The sequence below is a fragment of the Parus major genome, chromosome 5 (genome assembly GCF_001522545.3).
Source record: "Parus major isolate Abel chromosome 5, Parus_major1.1, whole genome shotgun sequence".
Taxonomy (NCBI): Eukaryota; Metazoa; Chordata; class Aves; order Passeriformes; family Paridae; genus Parus; species Parus major.
This window is the reverse complement of record NC_031774.1, coordinates 53,518,411-53,546,390: the sequence shown is the minus strand read 5'-3', so window position 1 is coordinate 53,546,390 and position 27,980 is coordinate 53,518,411. Positions and strand designations below refer to the sequence as shown.

The 27,980-nt window shown below is 38.7% G+C and overlaps 1 protein-coding gene across 1 annotated transcript; it reads right to left on the bottom strand.

The window, feature by feature from the left end:
* Window positions 1–27,789, bottom strand: ADSS1 (adenylosuccinate synthase 1). Its single transcript, XM_015630489.3, has 13 exons — window positions 27,534–27,789; window positions 14,767–14,869; window positions 13,318–13,380; window positions 12,535–12,585; window positions 12,126–12,192; window positions 11,627–11,734; window positions 11,200–11,281; window positions 10,183–10,309; window positions 9,134–9,288; window positions 7,859–7,983; window positions 6,022–6,119; window positions 4,726–4,875; window positions 1–3,305 (listed from the first exon to the last, which is right to left on the bottom strand). The coding sequence occupies exons 1-13, from the start codon at window positions 27,717–27,719 to the stop codon at window positions 3,253–3,255; spliced, it is 1,368 nt and encodes a 455-aa protein (XP_015485975.1). The 5' UTR covers window positions 27,720–27,789; the 3' UTR covers window positions 1–3,252.
* Window positions 27,790–27,980: the final 191 nt, after the last annotated feature.

The following is a 27,980-nucleotide window of genomic DNA, read 5'->3' as shown; positions in this document are numbered from 1 at the left end:
CACTGTTACTTTAAATGTTTTAATACATCTTCAAGGACAAAATAAACAGGTGTGGATCAAAAATCATCTGAAAAAAATCTGCATAAGGTCTAAGTATAGATTGCACATTTCTATGGAAATGCTTTATTTTCTTTCCTGTTATAAAGTGCATTATGCCAGAACTGTAAGACCATATACAGCCAAATTAAAAAATTACAAAAGCTTCAAAATCCTATCCTGAATGTGTAAGAAAGTGTGTAGCTGACTAGGAAGGCCATATTGTAAGGGTAAGTGGCAGAAAATACTTCAAAAACATTACTGTGCAGGAGTGAATCTGTAATTATAGTAAAAAACTATAACCTTTACCATAAATTATGACTTTTCAGTTAACGTTTACCCTTATTCTTCCATCCAGATAACAAACAGGATGATATATCAGCCAGTTTTAGCCATTATTATTGAATTTAGCTAGGGAGAAAGAAGTAGTTAAATTCATCACAGTGATTGTTATTAAATGAAATTCCAAATAATACAAAATAACATACATGGAAAACAGCCAAAATGAAAGGAAATTTATGTTAAAATGTTCCTGCTAAGCACTGTGTCTCTCAGTAGATTAAAGAGATTTCTGATGAAAGCCTGAACTTATTCACATTCAATTCAATGACAGCACATGTAAAATTTAATAGGACCAGAACTTTTATTTAAAATATCCATGCTATGAAATGAAAAGCATGATATTATTTTTATGGTAACAGAGTAAGTAATGGGATAATTGCCTATTACATCATGCTCACCAACAACATCACTGGGTTTTTTGATGAATCCTTGCAAGGACAGGCCATGTGCATTTAACAGATACTTAATGGAAAAATGGAAAATAAAAAGATTAAGTGGTAAGTAATCCTGTCAAAATTACACCATAAAAGCTATTGTCTTCAATATGCCAAATACTCAGTTTAGAGTTGATCATTTAATCCAGTTATTCAGCACACCAAGTGGCTCGTTAGTCACTGTGGACTTTGCCTATAAATCAACCAAAGCTTAAATATAGCGGCCACCTCCCAGCACAAATGCACAGAGGAAGATGGGGCCAAGAAAAGGAACAGCTCTAGATCATTCAGAAGGCAAATGTCACAGGGTTAAGCCATGTGAAAACAAAACTTAATTACTGTATCTCCAAGCATCTTTATGCTTAAAGTACCTCATATAAATGAGGCACACTTCACAGTGCTTGTAATAATTAGCACTTACCAAGTACCTTTCAGAAGTGCTTCACAAACATTAAGTAAGGTCAGAAATCTCATTGGTCTTTCATTAGAACAGCCATAAATACGATGGGGAGAGCTTCCTCCTCAGTTCAGATCAAGGACTGCAGGGCTTGACCCTGGGAACTCCAAAAGGCAGTGTTGAAGATGTGAGGATGTATTACTAATTGCAATTTCACAGATTGCAAAACCAGCAGCAGTGGGATTAAACAATTTGCCAAAGATGGACAAAAGAGTTAAAACAGAAGTAAGGATTTACCACTTTGGGATCTTTTTCGTTGTTTTTTTGGTTTAGAGAAAAAAGTATTTGTTTGTGCATCAAGCCAGAATCTATTATGAACTGGGGCATGGAGAGACTGCACCAGAGCTGGATGGTGTAAGAATTCTGTCTTACAAGCAGCAAAACATCCCTAAACAGTTACATTTAGTGCTTTGCACTGGTACTTTAAAAAGTATTTTTTGACACAAATGGCTTTGAACATTATCTGCTATTTGATATAGAGTGAGATAAGACAAAGGGGAAGAGTATGGCACAGGACCTCCTGACAGGTTTTCCTTTTTTCCCCATTCCTCATGCCAAGTGTCATAGTTTTGTACCCTTGGAGTTAGCATGTCAGAAAAGGGCTGTTTTTACCCACTGTATAATGGCATCAGTGAGGACGTGATGCCATTTCCACTGCCCATGGGAATGATACAAAAATATTGTTATAGCTCTCCGAGACATGTATAAAAAAGGAACATCTACATGGAAAATTTCGCAGTTAGGGAATAATTCTGTCTCTAGAATAATCTTTTTCCTCTACAAGAGGTAGGCCTTTTTTGAGAGCTCTTGATGCATAACCATTACAAATTAGAAGATCCACAAAGAAGTCTAAGTACATTCTTGAAGATTCTGGGACTCTCCACAGCTTCTACATGTCCCAACCCTGGCTGCCACGTGTCATCCTCTTCTATAAATAGGTATTACATTTTGCTGAGGAAGGTCAAAATGTGTGAGGGGTGTAAATACTGCAGCAGTCATCATTGAGTCATGCATTGATTTATTCTTGGAAACCTATGAGCTGTGGAAGCGAGTGCCTTACAGAGCCACAAGTCCCAAGTTCCTCAACAGAGATCCAGAGTAGAACTTGGGAAACTTCAATCACAGGACTAGCAGGAAGAAATGTCCCAGGTTCATGGAGAAAACACAGCTGTCTCAGCTCCACTCTCATGAGTTTTGTACCCTGAGGACTCTCTTCCTTTCACCTTCACTCATTCCTTTTCCTACTGCATAAAAGAAAGGCCACACACCTGACAGTCTCCAGCCTGTTAGTACACAGAATAGTTCAAAGAATTATTATGCAGCTCAGCTTTCTCCAGTTTGGCCCCTTTACAGATGTTATCTGTTACTAGGATAGGCTTTGTGATAAATACATGTTTCATTTTAGGTGCTCTCCATTCATTTTAGTAGGCTATCAAAAAACATTATATAAAAATTACATATAATTGTGTTTGCTTTGCCTTGTGCAGTCAAAAATACCCACCTAACTTTGCTGTATTTTATAAACTGAAAATCTTTATAATTCAACCAATTTCAGTGCATGGTATCTGTCCTAGTACTGCCAACCCAGATACACAGATATTTAAACATTTTAAGAAAAATCCAAGCTTCACCATTCTAAAGTTACCCAGTAATTACGGGAAAAGGCTTAATACTGGTTTCAGCAAGGAGAAATACTATATAGGTGTAAAGTACTTTCAAATAGTAACATGGATCAATTGAAAAAAATATTTCCCTATTTTGTTAGAAATACTTTTTTTGACTTTTTTGATGATGGACACCAAAGATATTTTACACTGAATTTACTGAGAACTTAAATAAAATGTTACAATACAGAATATATGTTGTGTTTCTATTTAATTCCTAGAAGAATTTGTTTTAAATAGCATTTCCATTTAAAGAGGAAGCAGTAAGGAACCGATGAATGCCAAGTTGTGCTTCTCATCAATGAAGTTCTTCATTTGTTTAAAACAGCTGGATCATCGACTCTCTTGACTTCCCAACTCCAACCCATTTAACTAGGGAGGAAAACACATCCATTAGAAAAATTACTGAGTTTAAATATTATAATTAATGAACTGGAATAACTTTCACCTTTCATACGCTTCATGACAGACTGACCAATTTTAGGAAGGAAGTTTCATTGTCAAAAATCCCTCTACTCCAGCTGGACTACTGAACTAAAAGTGCAATATCTGAAGTTTGAAAGCATGAAATAATTATACCATACACAGAGAGCATTGCAGGTGGAAGGCCTAATGGAAGGTCAGGAATGTCTGTTGCAGATTTAGGTGCCATTGTTTTGAGTGACAGCATGTTTAGCTACATCCCTGCAGAGAGGAAGCCAGAGCTGTCCCAGACTGAAATCTGCATGATGTGGAACAGAAGACAGTGATACTGTACATAGTGTAGTATTTTTAAATATAAGACTCTAACTATAAACATTATCCAGTGTAAGCAGCTACCCTAAATTCCACACTGTAGCTGTTCCACTGCAGTTTTATTGCCCATGGTTGCTATAGAATTGACTGTGGATATAGGTCTCCTTTAGCCATCAAACCTAGCAAAGCATCCTGACTTTACACAGCAAACCAGAGGAATAAAGGTAAGGGGAGCTGTATTTACACATCCCTTGTGTGTCCTTGACCACACAAAGGCCATTCTCTGAGTTTCAGTCTCTGCTATCAAATGTTTCCTGATCCGTGACTGATACAGGCATTGCCACAGTTGTAACCAGCCTGTACTCCCCTGATGTGACCTCTGAGGTGCTTTATAGAAAACAAAAGCACAAACACCAGCTTTCTAAGCTTGTTACTGTGGAAATTCCCTTGCAAACTCCACCATTCATGCCACACCTAGCTCTTGCCACCTCTAGAGCTCTAGAAGTTAGATTTGAAGAAAACTGTGTGGCTTGACCTTCGCAGATCAATGAATTAAGACTCATATTTCCCAAGTGGAAGAACTGGGCTAAGCAACCTTGTACCTGTTATGCAACACAATTCCTTATATGAGTAAGAATGGAAAAAAAACAAAACAAAGGCATCTCAGTTCATACAGGGATGCAGCAGTGCAGCATGCAGAGTGAAAGGGGGAGATGAGGACATCAGCCTAACTACAGGCTGAAGCACGGTGCACAGACCCCCTTTTCACTGAGAGAAGGTGGCCATTAGCCAAGAACAACACATGTTTATCTTTCCTCTGGTTAAATCCTTGCCAGAAGCAGCTTGGAGAACTCTACAGCACTGCAGACCTGCCTGCTGAACACCACCCTTTGCTGCCTGTTGGCAAGCTGTCATTTACCCCCATCAGCCCAACCACGGGTACTTTCATTTCCTCCTGCCCAAATAAAGTCACTTCCAACTAACGAATTGAGCACTTTCACAGAGCTGTGTCTGTCTGCTGTGGCATCCTCATGCAGACATCTACAGAGAAATTTACCTGGCACACCAACATGGTTTTCCACACAGCGGATGTAGTTCTGGGCCTTGGGTGGGAGGTCCTCCCATTTTCGTGCTCCAGTTGTATCAGTTTTCCAGCCAGGCATTGTTTCATACTCTACTTCCACTTTCTGTAGTATCTCCTGGTTAGCTATGGAAGAACAATTTTTGTCACACTTGATTTTATCTGCCTTAAGGGAACAGACCTATGGCTCTTGACCAATGAAGTCTTTTGACAACAATTAAAAACTGATATATGAGGAAATAATATTTTTACTGGTTTATTCAATCATTCACATCTTAATTCTTAATTGAGGTTAAATTCTGATACTTAGGAAGATAAATCTGATTTAAGAGGATCCAGGAACGCAGTTCCCTCTTCCAAAAACTGTAGAATATACTCTATGCTGTCAACATGGAGTCAACAACACCACTACAGTTTTATTTTTGAGGAAATAAGATTTTTTGAGGTTTACAGGACTTCCACTTTTTAGTTCAGATTTGCACAGAATAAAACAGTAGACAAGGCATTACTGTCTCAGAGAGTTTCATCTCTAGAGCAAGGTTAAATCAGTCATGTGAAAAACTGATTTAGAGTTTAAAAAAATTTTATAACAAGCTTTTCCCCACTGGAATTCTCATTATAGCCAGGAACCACCAAAAGTGGTGAGAAAGCTGCTGCCAGTCCACCCTGTGCCTCTGAAATCTCCCATAGCTCAACAGAACAAACCCCTTTTCTTGGCAGAGATTCTTACACATATCTTGAAAACATCATTAATGTAAAAAAAAATAAATATGTATTGTTACATCTAAAAAGTGTCATTATGAATCATTATTGAGGGAGAAATACATATTTTTATTAACCACAGTGTTGCTGCAGCTAATAAAGCTCAACAAATCTACCCAGAAGCAGCTTTATTCTGCTTATTTCTATCTCCTTTTTGTACAGCTTTTATTTCAATTTTGCTTCATTTAATGCTATTGCCAATGATACAGTCACTGACTTGAGTCTTGCTAACTTTCAGATCCCTGATTTTCCAATAAAAAATCTAACTGGACAACACATAGAGGACCTAACACATGATTTTATTTGTTCTGAATTTCTTGCCATTGTACACAAATGCAAGGTAAATGGAAAATGCTAATGTAATGGTACAGCCATCTTTCTACAGATACTGAAGCTCCACAAATTGCCACAGAATGTCTAGTGAAAAAGAAATCAAGTCTGATTTTCAAAAGCAAAATTGGATTAACAGGGAGGAAAGATAAAAATGAACATAGAGGTTTAGCAACTTACCTGGAAAATATGGAATTCTTTTTCCACCCAATTTGTAGGCAACGCCAATTTTAATTTCATCAAGGACATCAAGAATATCCAGTTTTGTTAATGCCAAACTGCACAAAAAACATCAGTTAGTTACACACATGATGGATCTCCTTTTTAATACTTTCCATCTTTTTTTTGCCCTTTCACAAATCCAGCTCAAGCAGCCCAGCCAGCAGAAATACACAAATGTATTCAACTATGAACACTGTTAACTGAATTCATGCCTCTGGGATGAATACTCGACTGAGACACTGTGAGACATTTCCAAATGCTTGGCTGCTCCCAGGTGCACAGTGCTCAGGTCAGTGCATGAACATGTACTCTGACTGTGGGAAGTGGCACCTGCTGGGCCTGGTTTGAATGGGTATGACACTTGACAGCACTGACAGTGACTATTTCTGTTACTCCTACTGATTCACAGCAACTGTCTGACAGACTTATTGACTGGTTACACTTTTATAACAGAACAAGCACAGTCTGGTTATAAAACCACGTGTGCAGTTCATTGGGAAGATTCCCATCCTAACTTTCAGTGCCTGGGCTGTGCTTTTGGTTTAATGAACCTTATTAATTTTGTGAATGAACACATAGGGAGACAAAAATGGAACCTCAAGAAAACACTGTTCACTGTGTCTGAATAAATCACTATTCACTGATCTGAATAAAACTGCATTTTAAAACTCGTCAAATTCTCCAGAACAATATTATAGATGTTGCCTAGCAAAAATCTGAGCAGCTAAGGATTTAGACAGGTAGTGGACAGTAGTCCAGGCTATATGTGCTCAGTAAGTATGTGATGAATGAAAGAATTAAGTGAAGACACTTTTTCAGAAAGAAGCACCATAGAGCCAGTTCTTCAACTTTTTTCAGCTCCCCATGTTTTGTAGCTAGCACAATTATCAGAGAGGATATAGTTTTGTTGATAAGAGTACAGTAATTTTACAGACCTGAAATGAAAGGAAACCTGATACCTTCTTAAAATTTTCCACATTAACTAGAGTTAAGTTAAAGCAAAATATAAATCCAATTTTTAAAAAATCCCAAAGCTAAAAAACCCTTCTGATAAATTAATGAACAAGACCATTCTTCCTTTGTAACATTAGTACCATAAACAATATTAAATTATGTTTCAGTATAATATATTAAAGTGCTTAGGGTCATGTGTTTGCATATATGGACAAGTTTGCCTGAATGCATCAACCAAGGAAGCTACCCAGTCCCAAAGAAAATAAAACAGCCTGTTAAAAGCAGAATTTATAACACAGTTTATAAAACAATATTTGACTATGTCTTTGTAAATAAATGAACCTGTTGAAACTGGAATGAAAGCTGTGACATTTGCTGTACCCTTCTATCACTCCATAATTTCACTCATCAAGATGGAGGTTCCAAATGATGCAGAATTGTTCCTACAAGTAGGATCCAATAGAGTCAACCAAACCTCAAACTCAACAGGTTTTAGACCGTGGCACAAGTCAGAATGAAAGCACTGGATTAAAAACACTGGAGTAAACTGTTAGAAAACCAATACAGTGATCCAATCTACACTGGCCATCTGATGAAAAACAAAGTGAAAACATGTACCAAAAAAATCACAGCTATCATGTTGTAAAATCACTTAATTGGAAAAAAAAAAAGGAATTAGATTATTATCAGCATTAAGATAATTCTCTGCTGCCCACTGTGCATTATGGTATTGCTTAAAATGTGACACTTTACTGGACTTATATTAATGTTACCTACATATTTATTCTGCGAAGCACAAAATTATCACTTCCAAATGTAGCGCAAAATCTTTGATGCTTACGCAGTGAATCCGTTGATCATATGAGCATATTTCAAAATGACAAGATCTAACCAGCCACAGCGCCTCTTTCTGCCTGTAGTTACCCCCCACTCGTGGCCACGGGACTGTAAAAGATCTCCAATTTCCTAGAATGAGACAGAGAGAATGCTGATGGTGTTTCACTGAAAGCATAGCTGGAAAACAAATAGAAACAAGTACAGATGAATAGCAAGAAAAATACAGTTGTTCCAATTTGAAAGCTATTTTTCAGGAAAAAACCAATTACTAGAAGAGGACTAAGGCAGATAACAAATCCCCTCGTGCACAGGATTTTTGTATTGCAATCACTAGCATTTCAAATCATGTATTTAATATGATTTTTGTGTTCCAAGGAGACACTTTTCTTCTTCATCCAGCAGGAAGATTTCCTTGACAATTCAGTCCTTCATAAAATTTTGGTTGCATTTACTTTCTTCATCTGGTCTTTTGACATCTTTTGGTTCTGGGGACAAGACTAAATGCTTGTACAATGTCTAGATCAAAACACCTAGAGTTTCTTGCCTCTACCACAGCATGAGACTGCCAGCTGTTCTATTCAGACTGGCAATACCTATACTGTGGTAAAAATAAAGAAGGAAGAAACTTTATGTTCATGATTCATATACTCAAAGGATACCATCAACTCATCTGAGCCATTAGAGAAAGGATTTTAGTGACTAAACCCTTACATTAGATACAGAACACTGCCCTGTAGATTGCTGTGTGTATAGCTCATAATCAATATCCTGAGCTATCTAGTTTCTTGATAATGAAAATACAGCAGACAGTTTAAAATAACCAAAATCTCTCCCCTTCTTTTTATCGACCCATTTGTGGATGACTGGCTCACACACACACCACATTTATTCTATAAATGACACAGAACACAGGCTGTTAAGCACAGAAGTTGCTCTTGTAATTTAAGCTCTTCTGGGATTCATTGACAGTTCTGGTCCACAACAAACTCCTGCCACTGAAATACACCTAATGATGTTATATAAGATGCTGACATCTGTTTTCACATTGATCATTACAACAGAAGTGTGGTCACTGCAGTGTAACATCACCACACTCGAGTTGCTCTCCTCTCATGACAAATACCTTAAGTTCATAACGTAATTCTCCTCTCCTCATGGGTGTGATTGTTCAGCATTATTATTACCGTGTTTACTTATCAGTGGAATAACCCTTACCCCATTCTGCTGGCTGTTACTTGTTGCCAGCCATGCATAGCACCTTTTGCAACACTACACCTACATTGATCTGCTCGGTGGGGAAGGCTCCGATGCCCACACGGGTGGTGTACGCCTTCACCACGCCGTACACATCCCCCACGTGCTGCGGAGGAATGCCCAGCCCGGTGCACACTCCGCCCACGGTGCAGTTCGAGGAGGTCACGAAGGGATATGTGCCTGTCAGAGAAACACAGCAGCACAGGCCTCTGTCAGCAATGGTAGGAAACAAAGACTGATTTTTCTTTATCACTTCAAAGAAGGTTTTTGCTTCTGTGTTTGGCTTTAAAGCTAAACTGGAACAGCAGCCAGAGAGGGAGGCAAATTCTTTTTATTATGTGTCATTCATCCTTTACAACTTTCACCGAGGATTGCACACAAGGGAGAAATTCAAAAGCATCTCAATACTACCTCCATTAGGCACAGGATCTATTATATGATGCTTCTGCTGTGTAAAGCTTTTTTTCAACGTTCTGTGTATCACAGAAACTATTTCCATTACGTTTATGGAGAGCCTGGTGTAAAGGTCACAGTCTGGCATTCCCAATGCTCTGCACAAGTGGCTCTGAGTATCTGCCACAAATTGTCTAAGTCTTAAGAGGTTACTCATGATCTCTACACTGCGACTCTGCACTGGAGAATCTCTTCAGAGTTGGTCTCTTCAGAGACCAACTGTAGTGGCAAGACTTAGAGGTTGTTGCACCAGTTTAATCCTCCTCCCATGGCAGAGGAATTACCTAAGCAGCACTGCATTGAGTACCTGGTTTGTCTGGAAATGTGCACACACATTTAAAAGCAATTAAGACAAGAATATCTGCAGTGAAATTTCAGCTGCACTGGAATAAATTTCAGTAAAAATCAATATTTAAACCCTAAGTACTTAATCCTGTTAATGATACAATCTCTGTCTTAATGAGCTTTACTTCTGGGAGATCTGTTCCTATTAAGGAAAGACTATTTTGTTTCTCTATTTTCCTGCTGTTTGCCAAGTCAATATAAACACAAATCAAAATAACACTAATCAAAATAAAACTGATCTCTTAGGAGTTAAGCATAGTTTAGAATATAACTTACCAAAGTCAATATCAAGTAATGCTGCATTGGCTCCCTCAACAAGGATCTTCTTTGGGGAGCCATGAAGAGCTTCATACATAAAATACACACCATCTCGAACCATAGGTCTTATTTTTTCAGCATATCCCTGCAAATTGAGTACAAATGTCAGCTTCCCCAGACAATAGCTGGAAGCAGGGAACGCTGTGTTCACTTTTGAAAGACAAAACACACAGATAAGTCTAAACTTCCAGCCTCAATAACTGTGCTTTCCTGAAAAATACAACTATTAGCTTATACTCCTTTCAATCTATTGAACCACTCATATAAGAAAACATGACTTGTTTTATGGCATTAGGGTGCCACAATTTCTGTATCATTTCAGTAGGTGGTATACCTATCCAATTTTGTTGCTATAATCTTTAGATAGTCTGTCTACAGTCTAGCCACACTGAGAATGGAACTTCAAACTAGTCCAAGCACCAGAAGAAAAACGTATCACTCCTTTTAAATATTAAAAAATATCCTCAGGGTGTCAGCTCTGATAAAGTATAAGAAAAAACTTGGAAAAGTAAGAGATATTTTTAATATCCTCTTTGCTTACATATTCATGAAAGCTTGTTTTACCAGTGGCTCTTTAGGATTTATTTGTAAAAAGACAATTTTCTTGTAATAACAGGATCTTGAAACAATCCACAAACAATTCTTCAGTAAGCAAGGAACTGCCACCAACACACTGGACACTAATTGAAGCCATCACCCTGCATTCTCTTTACTACTTTGATACAACAGTCATTTTAAACAACATTCAAAACAGTAAAATATTATAGGAAAATTAAATACTCCACAGAGCTTACATTAACGCCTACAGTAAGAAAGAACATTCTACTACAAAGCATAGGTACTGTTTATTAAAAGCCTTTATAATAATGAACATATGCATTTTTCATCTAAGTTAGCTCAGTAAGTGGTATGTCTGGTACACTTCATTTCTACCTTTTTAAATTAAAATAAGTATTTCAACTGATAAATCCTTACCTTTAGCTTTTTCAATTGTCCTTCTGTATCAATTTCCAATGTGGGAAACATTGACTTGTACTGTTGTGCCAGGTTTTTAAACCTGTAAAATATTGAAATTGTATCTATGAGGAACATAGTCACAGAATCACAGAACCTTTGGCAAGAACTCATTTTATATTATGCACAATATATACTGAAAGCTATAGGGAGAAAATACCCAGGACTCTGACACCTCAACCAGTGCGTTTCCCAATATTCAAAATTACATTTTAAATTATGAGAAACTCTGTGAAGTACAGGAAATACACACACACATTCTTTCCAGTTTTCTTCTCATTCTAGACAATTTATATACAAAATTCAGACACATATTTAAAAACATATCCTTAAAAGCAAATCTGTCAGGTAAAATTTATCACTCTTTTACAAAGGAAAATAGTTGTACCTTGAAGAAAATTCATCAAAGTCAGAGAGGAGGTCACAAATCCGAAGGCCTGTTCGTGCAGCTTTGGAAGAATACGTTGGTCCAATCCCCTTTTTTGTTGTGCCAATACTAAGTAAAAAGAAACATCCCACCCAATTTGTATAAATACATACAAAAATATGCTTTATGGCAAGTAATTTTGTCAAAGCTTTTCACTATATCATATGCTGGACAGGATGTCTGAGACATAAAAAGATATTAAAGTTCTATTATAATAAATATAGAGCACCTTTCAGGCTTTGCATAAGTATTGCTAATATTTGTGGTATTCAATAAAGCATGAGGCCTTGAGTACAGCTGATGGTTTGTTCAATAACATAAGTAGGAACAGAACAGAAGCACAGAATTAGTAACACCAACAAGGCTCTTTAGAGACACATAGTTTTCTGTTTTCCAAAATTACACTGATTTTCCAAATTTGCATAACTATTAATGAAATGAGGGTGTTGAAAATATTTACTTTTTGCCTTCTTGTGCTTGACGTTGCACTTCCTGGAGCCCATCTACTGCCTGGTGAAAGTCAAACACTGCAGTGGAAAATCAAATGGATATAGTGAGAGAACATAGGAGAAAAATATTATTTAAATCACAGACATTCATAATTTCAAGACAAAGTGATTCTGCTGTCACTGACAGTGCACAGGCCTCCTCTGTGAAAACAGAGCCAGTACTCCTTAAACATTGTGAAAACATGTAAAACATCACTCTTCAGTGGATACAGATTACATTATCATGCTTCAGATTACACAACATAATAAGAAGCTGTGTTAGATCAAATACATAGCTGCTCTGTGGAATAATAATTTAATTTAGCATCATGAGCTAAGCAATCATTTGTGAGGTTTTTTCCCCCTTCAATCTTCACTTACCTATATGTGCTCTATCTGATATAATCAGTCTTTTCTCCCAATCTTTCAAACCTGTCAAAAGATGAAGAAAGGCAGAATTTCAGCTGTGCTGATTGGTCAAGTTTTGACATTGGCTTTAATTTTTCTTTCTTTTTGCTAGTTTATATGGCTTCTTGTTAAGATAACTATAGACAAAATGGATAAACCACAGGACAATATCAAATATCAGCAATGTTTCTGTTGAGAAACTTTTCTCATTTTTGATTTATCAGCTTTCTCATTTTCTAAGATACTTCTTAAATGCCAGAATGCTGTGGCTTACACAAAATTCTTTAAATAAATATTATTAACCTGCTACACAATAGCGCTTAAACTCTACTTGTGCCTCAGAAAATAGAGAATTTCTACGTGGAAACACAAAACAATCTAAGGAGTAGAGGATCTGGGAAGGTCATAGGGTCTAAAGCCTTGCTCAAAGCAGAACCAACTGAGTATATTTGGGCACAGAAATTTTGGGTTAAATCATCCCTATTTGAGGTCAAGGGAAGCTTAGCACACACTTGAGAATTTATTTTCCATCAAATGTGGCATCAAATGCCATAAAGCTCCATGTAACCCATGAATAGACTACTTCTGAAATACATCTAAAGACTACCACATTTCAACATTTTAAATACTGTTTCCTCATTTAAATTCCAGAATGTTATTACTGCACTGAATACTTATGGTCAGAAACAACAGCTTACAAAAACCTTCAATCTGGCTGCCAATATAAAGGTAGGTCAAAAATTACTTGGTACAAACCTTTCTTTTCATTCTTTTCAGCTTCTTCAAACAGGCCTGGTAAATGTATAACCACTCCATTACCTTTGGGAACATAAATTATTTATTTTAAAGCAAGGAATAAAACACTTATTTTTAAGATATAAGGCCTGTAAACACTTCCTGTCTAAAATTTTATTTGAAAAGTAAAACTAGCTTTCACTTGAAGCGATCTTGAGAACTTTTTGGGTAAATCCTGACTTGGTGTAAGCAGCTACTGGGCTGCTAAACTCAGAAAAAGCAGAGCTGGCTTGTTTCAGGCATGAATGCCAGGCTGCTGCACAGCCAGCTGAGGTAAGCGGATTCTTGTCTTTGTTCATGGTGGACTTTGCCCTGCAACTTCAGCCTCAATTGTTCACAGGAAAAAGCTCAAAGAAGTCCCTGGCCTTATCACACTGACAAACCCCTGTGAAAATATTTAAATCTTCAATATTCAGATCTTTGTTTTAAACTCAGTTCAAACTAGTGCTGTGATACATTAGCAATGCCTTCCCCCTGCTTTTGAGCTACAAAATAGAACCCCCAAGCAATAAAGAGCAGTACTGGCGAGACGTGGAGGATTAGTGATGCAGTGGGCTGGAAACAGCTGCTGCCTCCTTCTCAGGAATGTCAGAAATATATGCAAGAGCCTGTCTCAGCCTAAATTTAGCGTAACTCAAGTTATAGTCGTTACTAATTGACAAGGGAGTAAATAGGGAAGCAAGACAACACACCATATTTAGCTGAGAGAAAAAAATATGTTTAATAGATTCCAGTTATCCATTTGGAAATTATTAAATGGAACAAAACAAACTCCATGACTCACTAGAACTTACATTCATTTCTTGTACAGTCTGTACATAATTTCTCTCAGAAAGAATCAAAGCTTTGGACAAGAGGCTGAAATTTGCCTACCATTTAACTATGAGATTAATGTCCAGTGAATGCATGAATTTTTTTATGATGCCATCTGCACCAAGTATCTTTACAGCAAAATACATCACACTAAACAGCTGATGATGTGAACAAAAAGGGGACTGGATGATGACCTCCTAAGTAGAGCCCTGCATTTTGGAGCCTATTTCTGGAAATCAGTAGAAATGTGAGAGAGAATTATTTATTTAGCTAACTCCTGGCATTTGCGTGCTCAAAGAATAGCGCATATATTTCTGAAAGTACAAAAAGAGAGTGCAAGTAGAGGGTGGGCTCCAAACTTTACCATAAAGTATAAAAAGGAAGATGATAAGATGTTCTTGCTTTCAGTTTTCTAACAGTGGAAACTAAAGTGACACTGAAAATAGAGTAACTCTTCACATTAAAGCAACAATAAATAAGTCAAACAGCTAAAGCAAATCTGCAAGTCATATTTTTCTTTCCTTGTTACTATAAAGTACAGTTGCAGCTATCCACTACACAATTACATTTTTAATAATGAGTTCCAAAACGCCTTACCAATAAAAGAAATTGCCTTTGGATTAATGATGCCACTAGGAAATAGGTGAAAATCATATTCTTTCCCATCAACAACAACGGTATGGCCCGCATTATTCCCACCCTGCAAGAGAAAGAAACACGTGAAGAATAATGGTCTAAACTCTCAACAGATCATTTAGCAAGACCATCTCTTTTTATTTATACATGTCTTTGGTCACTGCTTTCTCCACCTTACAGTTTCCTAACATGTTGTAGCATTGTAAAAAGGGCTCAGACAGGACAGTGAGGGGGTCAAAGGAGTTCAGCAAGACTTTGTAGAATTATGAAGCAGAACGATACCATGAAGCCAAGGCAGAGCTATGGCAGAGCACGAGTTAATATGGGAGTGGCAGCATGAGCTAGACAAGAACTGAAGCTTTCTGGGAAAACAAACTGGAATTAATTACCACCCTTGGAGTCCTGTCTCTGACGTGCCTACACAAGCCCATCCTTTTTAGGCATCTTCTATACATGGATATTTCCTTGAGTTTAAGCCCAGTATTTCCCTTTGAATGGAAACTCTTCCCACCTGCCCAACCACAAACAGCTACTGCTTCTCTTGGTGCTTGAGACAGAGGCTCTTTGTCAGGTTGGAAGCATGTGCAGACTTTGCAGCTTTGCTGAGTGACCTTGTCAGTCACAGAATATCCTGAGTTTGAAAGGACCCACAAGGATCACTGAAGTCCAACTCCTGGCCCTACGCAGAAGAACCCCAGAAAATGGTCAAGAGATGGCCTTTGCAGTTAACTCCACCACTTTATGGAGTTTGATACAATTCATGACTTACAGGACCTACCAGAACCAAGAATTGGAGCTGGTATTTTCCTTAAATAAACTGCTTTTCCACAAACAGCTTTAAAAGAGAATAATGTGGCAACACAGAAACTTGGAAAGTGGTGAGCAAATCAAGGTCATGAGTTCATTTGACCAGAAATATTAAGAATTAAAGGTACAGTTTTCTCAGCAGGCTTCATGTTTTTTTTGTGCTGTGTCTCAATGTAAGTTTGCCTCCTACTGATAAGGCTGGGAAACCTGATTACTCATCTGCTGTGGTGCTGCAGGCCTTCAGTTGTCCCAGATGATTACAAATCTTGGTGGGTTTGATGTGAGAACTGAATGATTTAAACTGTCTAGAAAGAGGGCATCTGCTGGAAGGGGAACTGAGACTACCACTGGTAATTTGCAGACAATAGAGTGTTGGCTGAATGAGTGGAGTTACATGAAAACTCTGAGAAAGAACAGTCATTTATGAAAATGAATACTAGAACATACTTTATTCCAGAGTTTAATTTATTCTTCATTTACTAATTTGCCTGTTTGTATGTAAAACACAGGAAAATGGCAACTGAAAATCCTTTCAAAATGTGGTTAAATGATGAAACACAACACTAAGAAAATAAAAACTATGGGTTACAAAAAGAGAATTTTTTTAAGCAGTGCGATGAAGAACCTTAAGAAATATGTCTGCAAACATGACAAATATAGTTTTCATGCTTTAGAACATTTGAACTCAACAATTAATTTTAAACAGATAACCTGCTAAGGGAGAGGTGAGGAAGGGTTAGAACAGAAAAAATAGTACACACAAATTTGATTTAAAAACTGTTGGGTAGCTCATCCTTGGGATGGGAAGGATTCCCAAATGTCCTTCTAATGCAGTTATAATTTGTCCAGAGAATCCTGGCCATTTTTCTTGCCTCACAGATATAATAAACCAGTTCTAAGAATCTGAAACCAGATAAAGGTACTCAATTATCTAGAAGGTTAATAAATCAGGCAGGAGAGTACTTTACATGATATTTAAGAGATCTGACTCTGGTGGATTGCATTGGTTGAAACACTGGTTTATTCTATTATCAGGCTGAGAAAAAGAAGCTAGTAACTTCTGGGACTCTCATGTCTCCTTTTCTGCTCACCTATAGACAATTGCAAGATGGAAACTTGAAGAGACTTAACTCCATTGTTTAACATTGATTTAATCTCCAGTACAAGTAACAATTTCCTCTTTTCTTCAGAAAGTGGGGAACCAGGATGCTTCAAAAGTATTTGCAGTCACAATGCTATTGTTCTACACTGCTTTTCTTAATAAACATGAATATGAACAAATGAAATCAGGCTTGAGGAGTCACAATCTAAGATAACAGCATTCCTAAATTATAGTCAAAGGTATTTTCTTGTATCCTAAAGTTTCAGAAGGTAGGATACACCAGTATGAGAATGCTTATGAAAGACAGTTTATGCTTTTGGAAAATTTCCTGAACACTTGACACCCAGACAAATGCTCTTTCTCTAGAAAATGCTTAAAAAGGGATGTTAATCAAGCAGCTTGTGAAAGCTGGCATACATAAAATGCTGAAGCCCAGAAACACCATCAGATATTGTACATCCTTTAATGGCCAAAATCTGATACAGTTTCAGTCCCTCTGGATAGATAATGCACATCAAAAACTCAGTGACAGACCACCTAAACCAGCATTTCTCCAATTAAAAACTAGTATTGACATCTCTGGAACTGCATTTTGCACTACTCATGTTGGTCTGTGCTTCCTAAAGAAGGGCTTTCCAAGTATATTTTTACAGCTTAATTAGTTTTACTTTTATAAATATAATTGAAGTGATAGCAGAGCATTGAATTACCAAAGGGATGTGACCACACTTGCAAAATATTACACTGGCCTGATGAGATATTTTCTGTTTATTATCTGGTCAACTCAGTAATTTGTCACGTGCAGTTACATAGATACTCAAACAGCATATTGGCAGCCTAACAGCCGAGATATTAAAGGTATCTACTCCTTTTCTAATTTTACTCCAGTTCTGAGAGTCCATATACAGTTTTATGAACCATTTCTTCTCCTAACAAAATATAAGTGAACCTAAAATCTTATATGGGGTTAATTTGAAGACTACACATTTGAATATTGAGTGGCAGTGCTCTCTGGACCCTCAGGATGCTTCCTCTTGGACCAAGAAACTTTTGGAGCCTCTGCCTGGGCCTTATTTCAAATGAACCTCATAAACTTCCATTTAATATCCAGACTCTGCCATGCAGCACTGAGCCCACCTGAAATTTATTTCTTTTCAACCATCTGCAGTTTCCTAGGTCCCTAGAGATGGTATCTTCTGCAGTTCTTAAAAAATGTCTCTAACAAAGGGAATGTTAAGGCAACAACTTCTGACAGATAAATCATCAGTGCCATTTTGGCATGACCTCTATTGTGAAATGATGGTACGACTAGAAATAAGTTGCTGTATAGTCTGTGCATTCCCATTAAACAATTCAGCTGTAGGAGATGCTGTTCTCATGGAAGCTGCTCCAGTGGCATCCACATACACTCCTCATACTTTTCCACTACTCCAGGGTATGTCCCTTCCACATGTGCAGTAAGGTCTGGGGTTTATTTTAAAAAGTTTTAAAAAACAATTACATTGTACTCAGATAAAAATTAATTTTTTTCTGTAAGATTTTAATCTGCATTTTCTGAAATTTTATAATCCAAGTGTAAAATTGCATATTGTCCCAGTACTAGAAGGAGCTAAAGGGACCGAACTACCACATGCAGCCTTGTACTGCCTTTTTTCAGTACAGCACTTTGCTTAAAAAGAAAATCCATTTCCAAGCTTTTTATGTACTGATCTACTCATGGTATTGGATTGATGCACTCATGTTCATTGATTACTATTCTAGAGTGCTTGAACACCAGAACTGTATCAGTACACTAAACTGAGAAGCTATATTTTACCAGTGTTAATTGTAGCTGGCATAAACAGCATCAGGGAACTGATAATTATTATGAACAGGTTGCCAGAGGACAGTAATTTTCTTCATAGTAGAACTTACAAAAGCCATGAAGAAACAAACCCACTTTCCAAACTGCTTAAAGGCTGATGTTTTGGCCTGTATTGTTTTTAAAATAATTTCTTTATTTTCTGCAACCAAAACATCCCAAAATAGAGAATTTCTTTTGAGAGCAGCAGTGAGGCTGTTCAGTACCTGCAGCAGGAACTCAATTCTCCCAATTAGCCTAATGGTACATGTTTGAACAGGAAGGAAATGTGTCCTGATGCTTACAGGTGTTTCTGTCTGCTCTTGCCAGACAGGTAGTGTGGAGAAGTCTTACCAGATGCTCTCCTGATTGGCACATCCTTCATTTGCTTAGTGCTCCTCACAATGCCCAAACACAATTTGATTAAGTAGATTGATAAAAAAAACATCAGATCACATATAAAAACCTTAAAACCAGATGATAGTTTCATGCTATATAGAGTGTGAACAAGACACAGGTTTGTTTTTGATGGGTCCCACAGTGATGAGTTCTCACCCTCTTCCAGTTAACAATGGGGAAATAACAGAAACCAGTTACTGAAGATCTGCAGCCAACACCACCAAGGTGAGAGACACACCAGCAGTACACTGAGCTCCTTAGCCACTGCTACATGCAGTGAGTGTATGAAATGTCACAACCAGGTTTTGAATAAACAAATTAGAAACAAATGTGTAGCTCAAGGAGATATCTGTGCTAGGAAGCACATGGGGCTATCTGAACACAGTTTCAGTACTGGCTGATATGCCTGAGGCAAACCTCGCGTGTATAAATGGGAATATCAAGTAGGAGTAGAAAGATTGTATTACCTCTCCTTTTGGCAGTCGTGCAACTGCTACTAGAATACTGTGTCCTTGGTACAGGGACAAGATTACAAGATGATCCCCTCTGGCATTATTATATGAATTTATAATCTATGAATTGAAACACCAGCCACAAACCAGCAGTTTTGGAAGCCTGCATCTGAAAACAAATGATGTGACTCTTGTCTCTCTCTCTTCATGATGTGTCTCAGTAATACAAATTCCATCCATCAATGGAGCACAACGTTTTGTGAAATTCAAATACCTCTCTCATCGTGCTATCAAGCAGGCTACAAAATACTTGTTTTGTTACCTGAATTGAATAATTTTCTTCAGTTTATTAAAGGATTTTATATGTGAATAAACAAGAAGGAACATTGTTACATAAATTGTTTCTTCTCTTTACAATTTAATTAACAGTGGCTATTTCTAACTTACATCAGCAACTGCCTGGAACTAATTTGAATAAAGGTAGGTAGTAAGTGCTACCAGCATGACTGACTCTAACATGAACTTTATAATAATATCCATGGATTTTCAAGGGATTTCTCATTATTTCCACCATTGCAAATGAGGTTTGAGCATCACTGGTATTAAAAAAAAACTCCAGTTAGATGAGTCCAATACATTAAGGGTTTTTTATATGCAGACCCTTCAAGACAATGTCACTGAATCACCTGTGTGTGAACACTTCTGTCAACGACTGGAAGTGCTGCACATTCCAGCTGGAAGGTTGTTGCCAGAGGTGCTTTTTAGTTTCCCTTACTGGAAGGGTTTTTTTCCCCTTACTGCAAGTTCTTTGCTGTTTTTTCCAGTTTAACTATTGTGAAGTAACATCCAACTCGCTCCAACTCAGGTTTCAAGAGGTGAATCATAATTTTGTTTTTTATTTTTTAATTCAACCCATTGGGATGAGGTAGGTTGGGATAATCAGAACTATCCTTAAGACCTCAAGAACTGAAAGAATGGCGATTTTTAAAGCTGCAGTAGTGACAAACAACTGATCTGAGTTGCAAATTTATCTCCAGACCCCAACCACCCTCAGCTAAATCTAGTTTGTTTGGCACCTCTTTCCTAAGACTATGTTGCAGTAATGACTTCAAGTACGAGCAGCCCTGCACAGAACTGTTCTGACTCCTGCTCCTGTTCAAGTGTGTCCCTTTGCTGTCTCAAAGAAGCAAAATCCATAGGATCCCACTGTCCAAACTGAAAGAGTGATCTCTTCAAAAACTCCCAAAATCCCATGGGAGGCGACCTTCTAAAACCTCATGAGAGAATTAGTATGATTATAAACACAAACACTACTGAGAAGAACTGAGCGAGATTTTTGACTCTTTAAAGAAACAAAATTATTTGTACCACAAACAAAAAACCTGAAGCTTATATCACATATTGCACCAATAATGTAGTATTATTTCTTTAAAAGACTTATACAGATACCTTGGTCTTCCTAAGCATCTGAAAAATGCAACTGGAAAAGCCAAGTCTAATTCAACTCAGGTTTTAAACAACAGGGTGTTTAAACTAGGCAAACTAGACACTCAAACATTATTTTCTCTCAAACTCAATTCATTGTTTTGTCAAGTCACATCAAAACAACAGACCACTATAATAAAATACAAGTCTACTCCAGCATCAGATGCAAAGAATACAAAGTCAAGGTGTATTGGTAGAAAATGTTCCAGTGGAAAAAATATTCTAATACTAGCAGAATACTAAAATAAAGGAAACCAAACATGAAAAAACCTAGGTAAGTGTGCTTGTCTTTAATTCTCTCTGCTGAAGCATAGTCATGTCCCTGTGAGAAGTAATATGATCCAAGGATATGAACATAACTTTTCTTTTATCTGTAAACAAGTTAAGAACAGGAATGAAATAGAACAGATGTAATTTCAGTTTAATTTTCAGCTGTTTTCTTTTGATGCTTGTAGAGGATAATAAATTCATCAGGCTTTATAAAGGGGATTGAAAATTAAGCTTGCTTTCTTATGGAGATTTGGAAACTTTAAACCTGACCTTCTCATACAGTATTTATAATCCTGGTGGTCCTGAGATGATCTCGCTGATGCCCAAAGGAAAGGCTAGTTTAAAATAGCAGTGTCACCATGTTGTTCTACAGCTTAAAATGATACAGTGTGGCATGTAAGTATGTATAAGCATAATGAAAAATAAAATTGGATAAAGTACCTTATAAGTGACAGATTGCTACAAAAAGAATTTCAAGTTTGGAAGGGTGGACTACTTCATTGTAGCTAAAGAAACAACTCACTTAAATCCTCTCCTGTGTTGAATAGCAAAATAAAACCTACTTGTGTTTTTGCAGGGAATCTTGCAAAAAATTACTCAGAAACCTGTGTGAGTATACATGCAAATGGGATTATCAACCCTCCCTAACATTTGAGAAATCAAAAACAACAGTCCTGCAGTCACTGCACACTCATGACCTCAAGGTCATCAATCTCTTCACTGAAGATCATCAAGCACTAAATCATTAGGAGATTAAAGTCTTTCCATGCTACTTTATCTTGTGGGGAAAAATTACACTAAATATCACTGTTAAATCTCATTGAAAGGAGATCAACACATGACACACAAAGAGAAAAACAGCAGCCAACAAGCCCCTGTAACTCCACATAATCATCACACAAAACTGCCCTAATTTAATCCCTGTTGCAAACAGTTTCAGTAGCCCATGATCAATAGGGACAAGTCACAACAACGTGTGGCCGCTTCCCCTGCCCTGTCAGCAGCAACAGAGAAACAAAGGAAACCTCCCCATCTCGCACCTAAAGCACCCAGAGAAACTACTCGTCTGGCATTTCTGCCTCGCTTGGGTTTTATTATTCAATCGCTTGCCCACAGTATTTTCCTTCACATTCCTCTAAGTACTGTTACTAAAATATATGACATTTACATTGCATTCGTTAAAACACTAACAGAAGGAAATAGGGAAACCTACAACAGTATACAACAGTTACTTGTGTTGAAGCACTGGGCACATCCCTTCACCCTTGCCTGAATTGTTTTCTAATGTTGCAATGCCCCCTCAAACCCACAACGTTGTCAGGCTTTTCTTACTGGTAAGACCTTCTCAAACTTTTTTGTTAATATCCACTACATAGAGAAAATAAGCCACTCCACACCCTTGGTTTATGAGCTGGTTAAACCTCTCAGTCCAAATAACCGTGAACTACTCAAGCACAAAAGACCTTAACAGCCATTTTTCCAGTTCTCTTTTCAACCTCCTCAGCTTTTCTTCACTATTAACATCAAATATAATTTTTGTTCATGTGCCTCAAAAGATCAGATGATCTCTGAAAATAAAGCAATTCTCAACCTGAAAGCATAGACTTGATAGAAGAAATATTTTTAAAAGTGACTGCATATTTAGCGCAAAACAAACTTTAATAACAGAAGCTTAAGAAATCTAATAACAGCTCCTCTTAATGCAATCACATTCTTATTATTTGGTGCTGCTTCTTACAGGTCAGTTCTTAAGGGAATGCAAATAACATCAGGCAGATTGTCTCCAGTCTTCCAGAAGGCAGAATTGTCACAGGACTGACACATCCAGCATTGTCATGGGCACGCTGGAACAGCAGTGCCAAATGACAGCTTGAAACATTTCTTAAAAACTGCCTTGGCCTAGTCCCTGCTGCTGAATCACTGCTGCTGGTGATGGTGTGAAGGGAAAGAAAGACATGCGTTTGTGCTGCAGCTGGTTTACACATCTATTCAGTAACCATGATGTGACCTGCAGCAGGTAGAGGTGATTATCACAAGGCCTCTAGACATTTAGTAGCGATAGCTTTCCCACCTTTCACGTTAGGCTTTTGGAAAATCTTTCCTTTGAATTTTTTATCAAATTGTTTATGGGGCATTTTTAGTGGGAAGTTATTATTACAGTGTACCTTACATAGTCTCACCTTAAGGAAACAGCTAGAACTGGCCAGGACAGAACCAGCTGGCCTCAGTTAACTGAGAACTTACGAGCTGTGACTTTTTAGGAACAGCTCTAGTCCAAGCAGGCCTCTGGAAGCACACCACCTTGGCCCCCTGGCACTTGTGACAGGTGACTGTTTGATCATACTCCAAAACTGATCTGAAAAATCAGCTAATTAAAACCCTGGTAGCTAACACCAGTTCTAGCTTTGAAGGTAGACACAAAACAAGGAATGAGGTGATGTGAGAAATGTGCATCTGGAATGAGAGCTACCACAGATAAAGCCACAATGTGAAATCATGTGAAATCACCAAAGCTCCCTTCCTATATGTATCCACATTACTTCATGTGATACTCTGACAACATGCTAAGAGGGCACATAAAAAGTGAACTCCCATCTTTATGCCCAATATTCCCTTAGTTAAAAGCTTTAAACAAATATGCAAAACCTGTTTTTTAAAGAAACACCAAAATTAAATATTTGCCATTGAAATATTTGTTTTTACCCTTTTCTAAAAATATACCAGGGATTAAAAGTATTGGATGGCATAATGTGACAGCCCCATGCCCCAGGAGGCCACAATAAAAAAGAAATATTAGTCTCTAATATTTGTCTTCTGAATGCCTTTGCTTGCTGAAAGAGCAGTTTAGAGGAAAAAAGAGTTCTTGATGTTGTCCATTAAAAACCTGAACTCAAACCTACTCAATTTCTTAACAGCCTGCTGTTACTAATATATTTAAAAATACCTTTTCTGCTTCTTTATATGGGTTTGTGTATCTGGTATTTTAATGAAAGCAGCCTGTGAGGAGTTTTGTACAGCATCGTCCATTAGAACATTCAGAGATCTTTTACCCTTTCTGAAACATCCTCTTTCACAAAGAATGCTACAAGTATAAAGGTGAAATGAAATCAATTACTTCAGGAGAACTAATATTTCATATTTAAATTCTATTTCAGTGTCACTGAATGGTGTGTATCTAATTATTTTGAACTCAGACTGTGTATAATCTAAGCACTGGTCAACAAATTAAGTCATCAATTCATGTGAAATTCTGAACACCCAGGAAAATTACAGAGGCTGGAGTTTTAATGTGGATTTTTTTTCAACATACTTTAAAGCCTCCCTTGTACCTGTGATGGACCTGCTTGCCTTTTTTTCTAGTACCCCAGAAAATAAAATTTCATTTCCTCTGCAGTAACCAATGTCACAAATTATTTTCATGAAACCAACAGAATAAAATACTTGAGAAATATTTAATGAAAGTTATTTTCTTTCATGGAAACATTAGGGAATTACTGTTTTTGAGAACGCCTTCAAACTCAAATCTGGTCCTGAATTTAAATCCCTAATACACAGAGAGGAGGGCAGCCCCACCTTTTTTAAAAGGTTAGCTCGAAGAGTATCCTACTGGGATGAAGAATTACTCTAGTTGGGCCATTATTTCAGAAGACCTGAAAATCCGTTTTTCAGATATTAATTTTCAAGTGTTCTCTACTTCCATTTCACTGAGGACTAAAGTAAACTACAAGCTGTTCAACATCATTTCCATCAATGTCTCAGAAAACAGAGTGGACAAGACATCAGGTAATAAATAACATCAATCACCATATTCTAACAAAAATGTCTGTTGAATTTTTTCTGACATTTTCTCTAAAATCTCTAATAAGTCAGTCATTCAGTGTTTCTTGTTTAAGAAACTGCTCCTAATACACAAATGCTATGGCACAGAAAGTTTTTCTTTGTTTCCAGGAGCAATGTGAAGCAAGGTTCTTGTCTAAACACTGAGCTTTTTCATGGCACTACACAGAATTAATGAAGTTCCTCTCAAACTGATTACACCTGTAAGTTAATGGCCTGCCATTATCACTCTGAGAGAACTCATCAGTACTGTTCATATCCTTAAATATGTGCATATCTTTACTAAACCATAATAGAGGCAAAAATCATACACCATTATCTACTTAAATGATTGCCTTTGAAAATATGAAATATTCAATTATTAAAATGGCACAGTCAAAATTACCAAATGCACAAAACATCAATTGAAGTATTAAAAAAATCCACTTCTCTTTAAAGTTACATAATATTTGCCACTCAAAAGTAAATCATGACTCATATTTTCTTTTTCAAATGCTTTATAGTTGGCCCTTCTAACCAGTGTTATCAGGAATCCTAGTATAGTCTCACATGCCGTGTATTGGGGAACACTCTTGAAAAGAGCCCAGTGCTTTTCCAGCTCCACCTGCCTTCCATCCATTCCAGTCTCATCAGGCTGCAGAAAGCTCTAACATGCCCAGCAGCATATTAAACCATCTAAGCCATCAGCCTGTTGCTAACACACCAACCCTTCTGGCATGCTCACACACACTCCTGTATCCTTCAGAGGGCATTCTGAGGCTGCACCTGGGGGCCACACTTGCAAAGTAAATCGCTGGATAGACAGCAAATCTGTCCTGAAAGCAGCTTCAGGGCTCCTCTCAAAATTGAGCCTAAAAAGAACCAATATGACTCCTTGCAGTAGTAACAGAAACCCCCAGGAGAATGTAATGTTTGACAGGGGTCTTTATGAAATGCTCTTCCTCAGCTAAAATTTTTAATTTTTTTTTTTTTCACCAAAGCAATCCCAAGACCTGAGTTTAAATTCCTAGTAACACATTGCTGGGGGAGGCAAGGGGGAAATAAATATGGAAAAAAAGCTATGGTCCTGGTAATGCATATTCATTAGCTACCTTGTGCAGCGAAACTTCTCCCCAAGGTTACTCAAGATCTTGAGAGTTTAATGTCCCAAATGAAAATACTTCCTCCACCTTCTAAATATTTAACCTGCATGATAACATTTATTTACATAATACACTTATAAAAATGTCCTTGGATTTATTATCTCAGATTCAAGGATGTCTGTAGCTTTTTAGTAGCTATCATGCATTTTAAAGCAGAATAAATTTCATGGTACATACCAGCTGAGCTGGACTAAACTGACTACTTTTTAATGTGCTCACATAGTTTAAAGGGACAACAAATTATTAGGTGTGTTGGTCTAATATGTTCATAACTTTTTGATAGTTTCATAACTATGTTTGAAAACAGTTCTTTAGAAGTTATTACCATTATTGAGGTCCCATCCCTGGAGGTGCTCAAGGCCAGCCTGGATAGCACTTTCAACAACCTGGTCTAATGGATGATGTCCCAGCCCATGGCAGGGGGATTGGAACTGGATGATCTTTAAGGTCCTTTCCAACCTATTCTACAATTCTATTTGGAATCACCTATGTGTCTAATTTGGTTTATATTACGCAAATACATTGTTTTGAGAACGCTTTACAATCCATTCAACTCAAAAATACCTATAAACAAAGCCATGCAAGATGTTTCCTGTTTTCATGCAACTCTAAATCCGTATTTTTACATAACTTGTTTTTTCCCCCCACTATTTTACTCACGCTCAATTTAAAACATTTATTTTTTATAGAATAAACTTCCAGGCACTTTGCAGGGAACACAGTCCGCCCAACCAAAACAGCCCCTGCAGTAAAACTGGCGGACTCCTGAGGTTCATTACGGCTGGCCTTCAGGCCGGCTCACAGCGCCTTACCCCGGAGCAGCAGCACGCCCGGAGACACCCAGGCACCCCCTCCCAGGCAGGGGAACATCCCCCGGCCCCGACCGCGCCCCGGGCCGCGGGGCTCGGCTTCCCAGAACAGCCCAGTGCCGGGAAGCGCCCGGAGCGGCTCCTCCCCGGGCAGGCGGCCCCGGGCCCCCTCCCGCCGGCACCTCGGGATCCAGTGTCGCTTATCGTGAAGGGTCAGCTATTTATATTTATAGCTCAGGGCTTTTTTCTTTCCGAGTGCCTTTTGGAGGCGCAGACGGGGTGGGCCGGGGGGGGTGGGGTGTGCGGCACACGGCTGCCTGCCCAAGCACGTCCGCGTCCCGCCGCTGGCTGCGGGAGAGGGACGGGGACTGGGAATAGGGAGCGCGGAGGGACCAGCAGGAGCGGGGAGCGGTAGCTGGAGGGAAAGAGCGCTGAAGGGAGGAAAGGCGGAGCAGCGGGGGAGAGGGGATCCGCACGGGGAGGAGGGCGCCGGGCCGAGGGGAGCTGGGGGAAAGCGGGAGCCGAAGGGAACGCAGGGTGGGGAAGCGCCCAGGGAGCGGCTGATGGAGCCGGCCCGGCACCCACCTGGCACCGGCACACAATGTCCGACTCGGTGGCCAGCAGATCGACCACCTTGCCCTTGCCTTCGTCCCCCCACTGCGCCCCCAGCACCACCGTCACTTTGTTACCGCCCGGCTCGCTGCGCGCCCGCTTCAGCCCGCCGGCGGCGGGGTGGCCGCTGCGGTCGTTGGACGCCCGGGTGCCCGACATGCTGGGTGGGAGGTGGCTGTGGCCGCAGCAGCCGCTGCCTCGCTCCCCGCCGCTGCCGAACCCTGCGCGCTGCCCGCGCCGCGCCGCCCGCCTTTAAAGGGCGCCGCCGCCGCCGCCGCCCGCCCCGCGCCGCGCTGACGTGCGGGGCCGCTGCCCCCAGGCCCGGCCTCGGCCGCGCTCACACGCGCGGTCCGTACACACACCGACACATGCACACATACACAGGAACACCGACAGACACACCGACACACACACACATAC

Excerpts from the sequence above, each read along its gene's own strand:
- ADSS1 (XM_015630489.3), bottom strand. The coding sequence starts at position 27,719 with ATGTCGGGCACCCGGGCGTCCAACGACCGCAGCGGCCACCCCGCCGCC. Across the intron at positions 12,586-13,317 it reads TGAAAAGAATGAAAAGAAAG|GTTTGAAAGATTGGGAGAAA; the intron begins GTTTGTACCAAG and ends ATCTTTTGACAG. Across the intron at positions 4,876-6,021 it reads AAGAATTCCATATTTTCCAG|CTAACCAGGAGATACTACAG; the intron begins GTAAGTTGCTAA and ends GTTCTTCCATAG.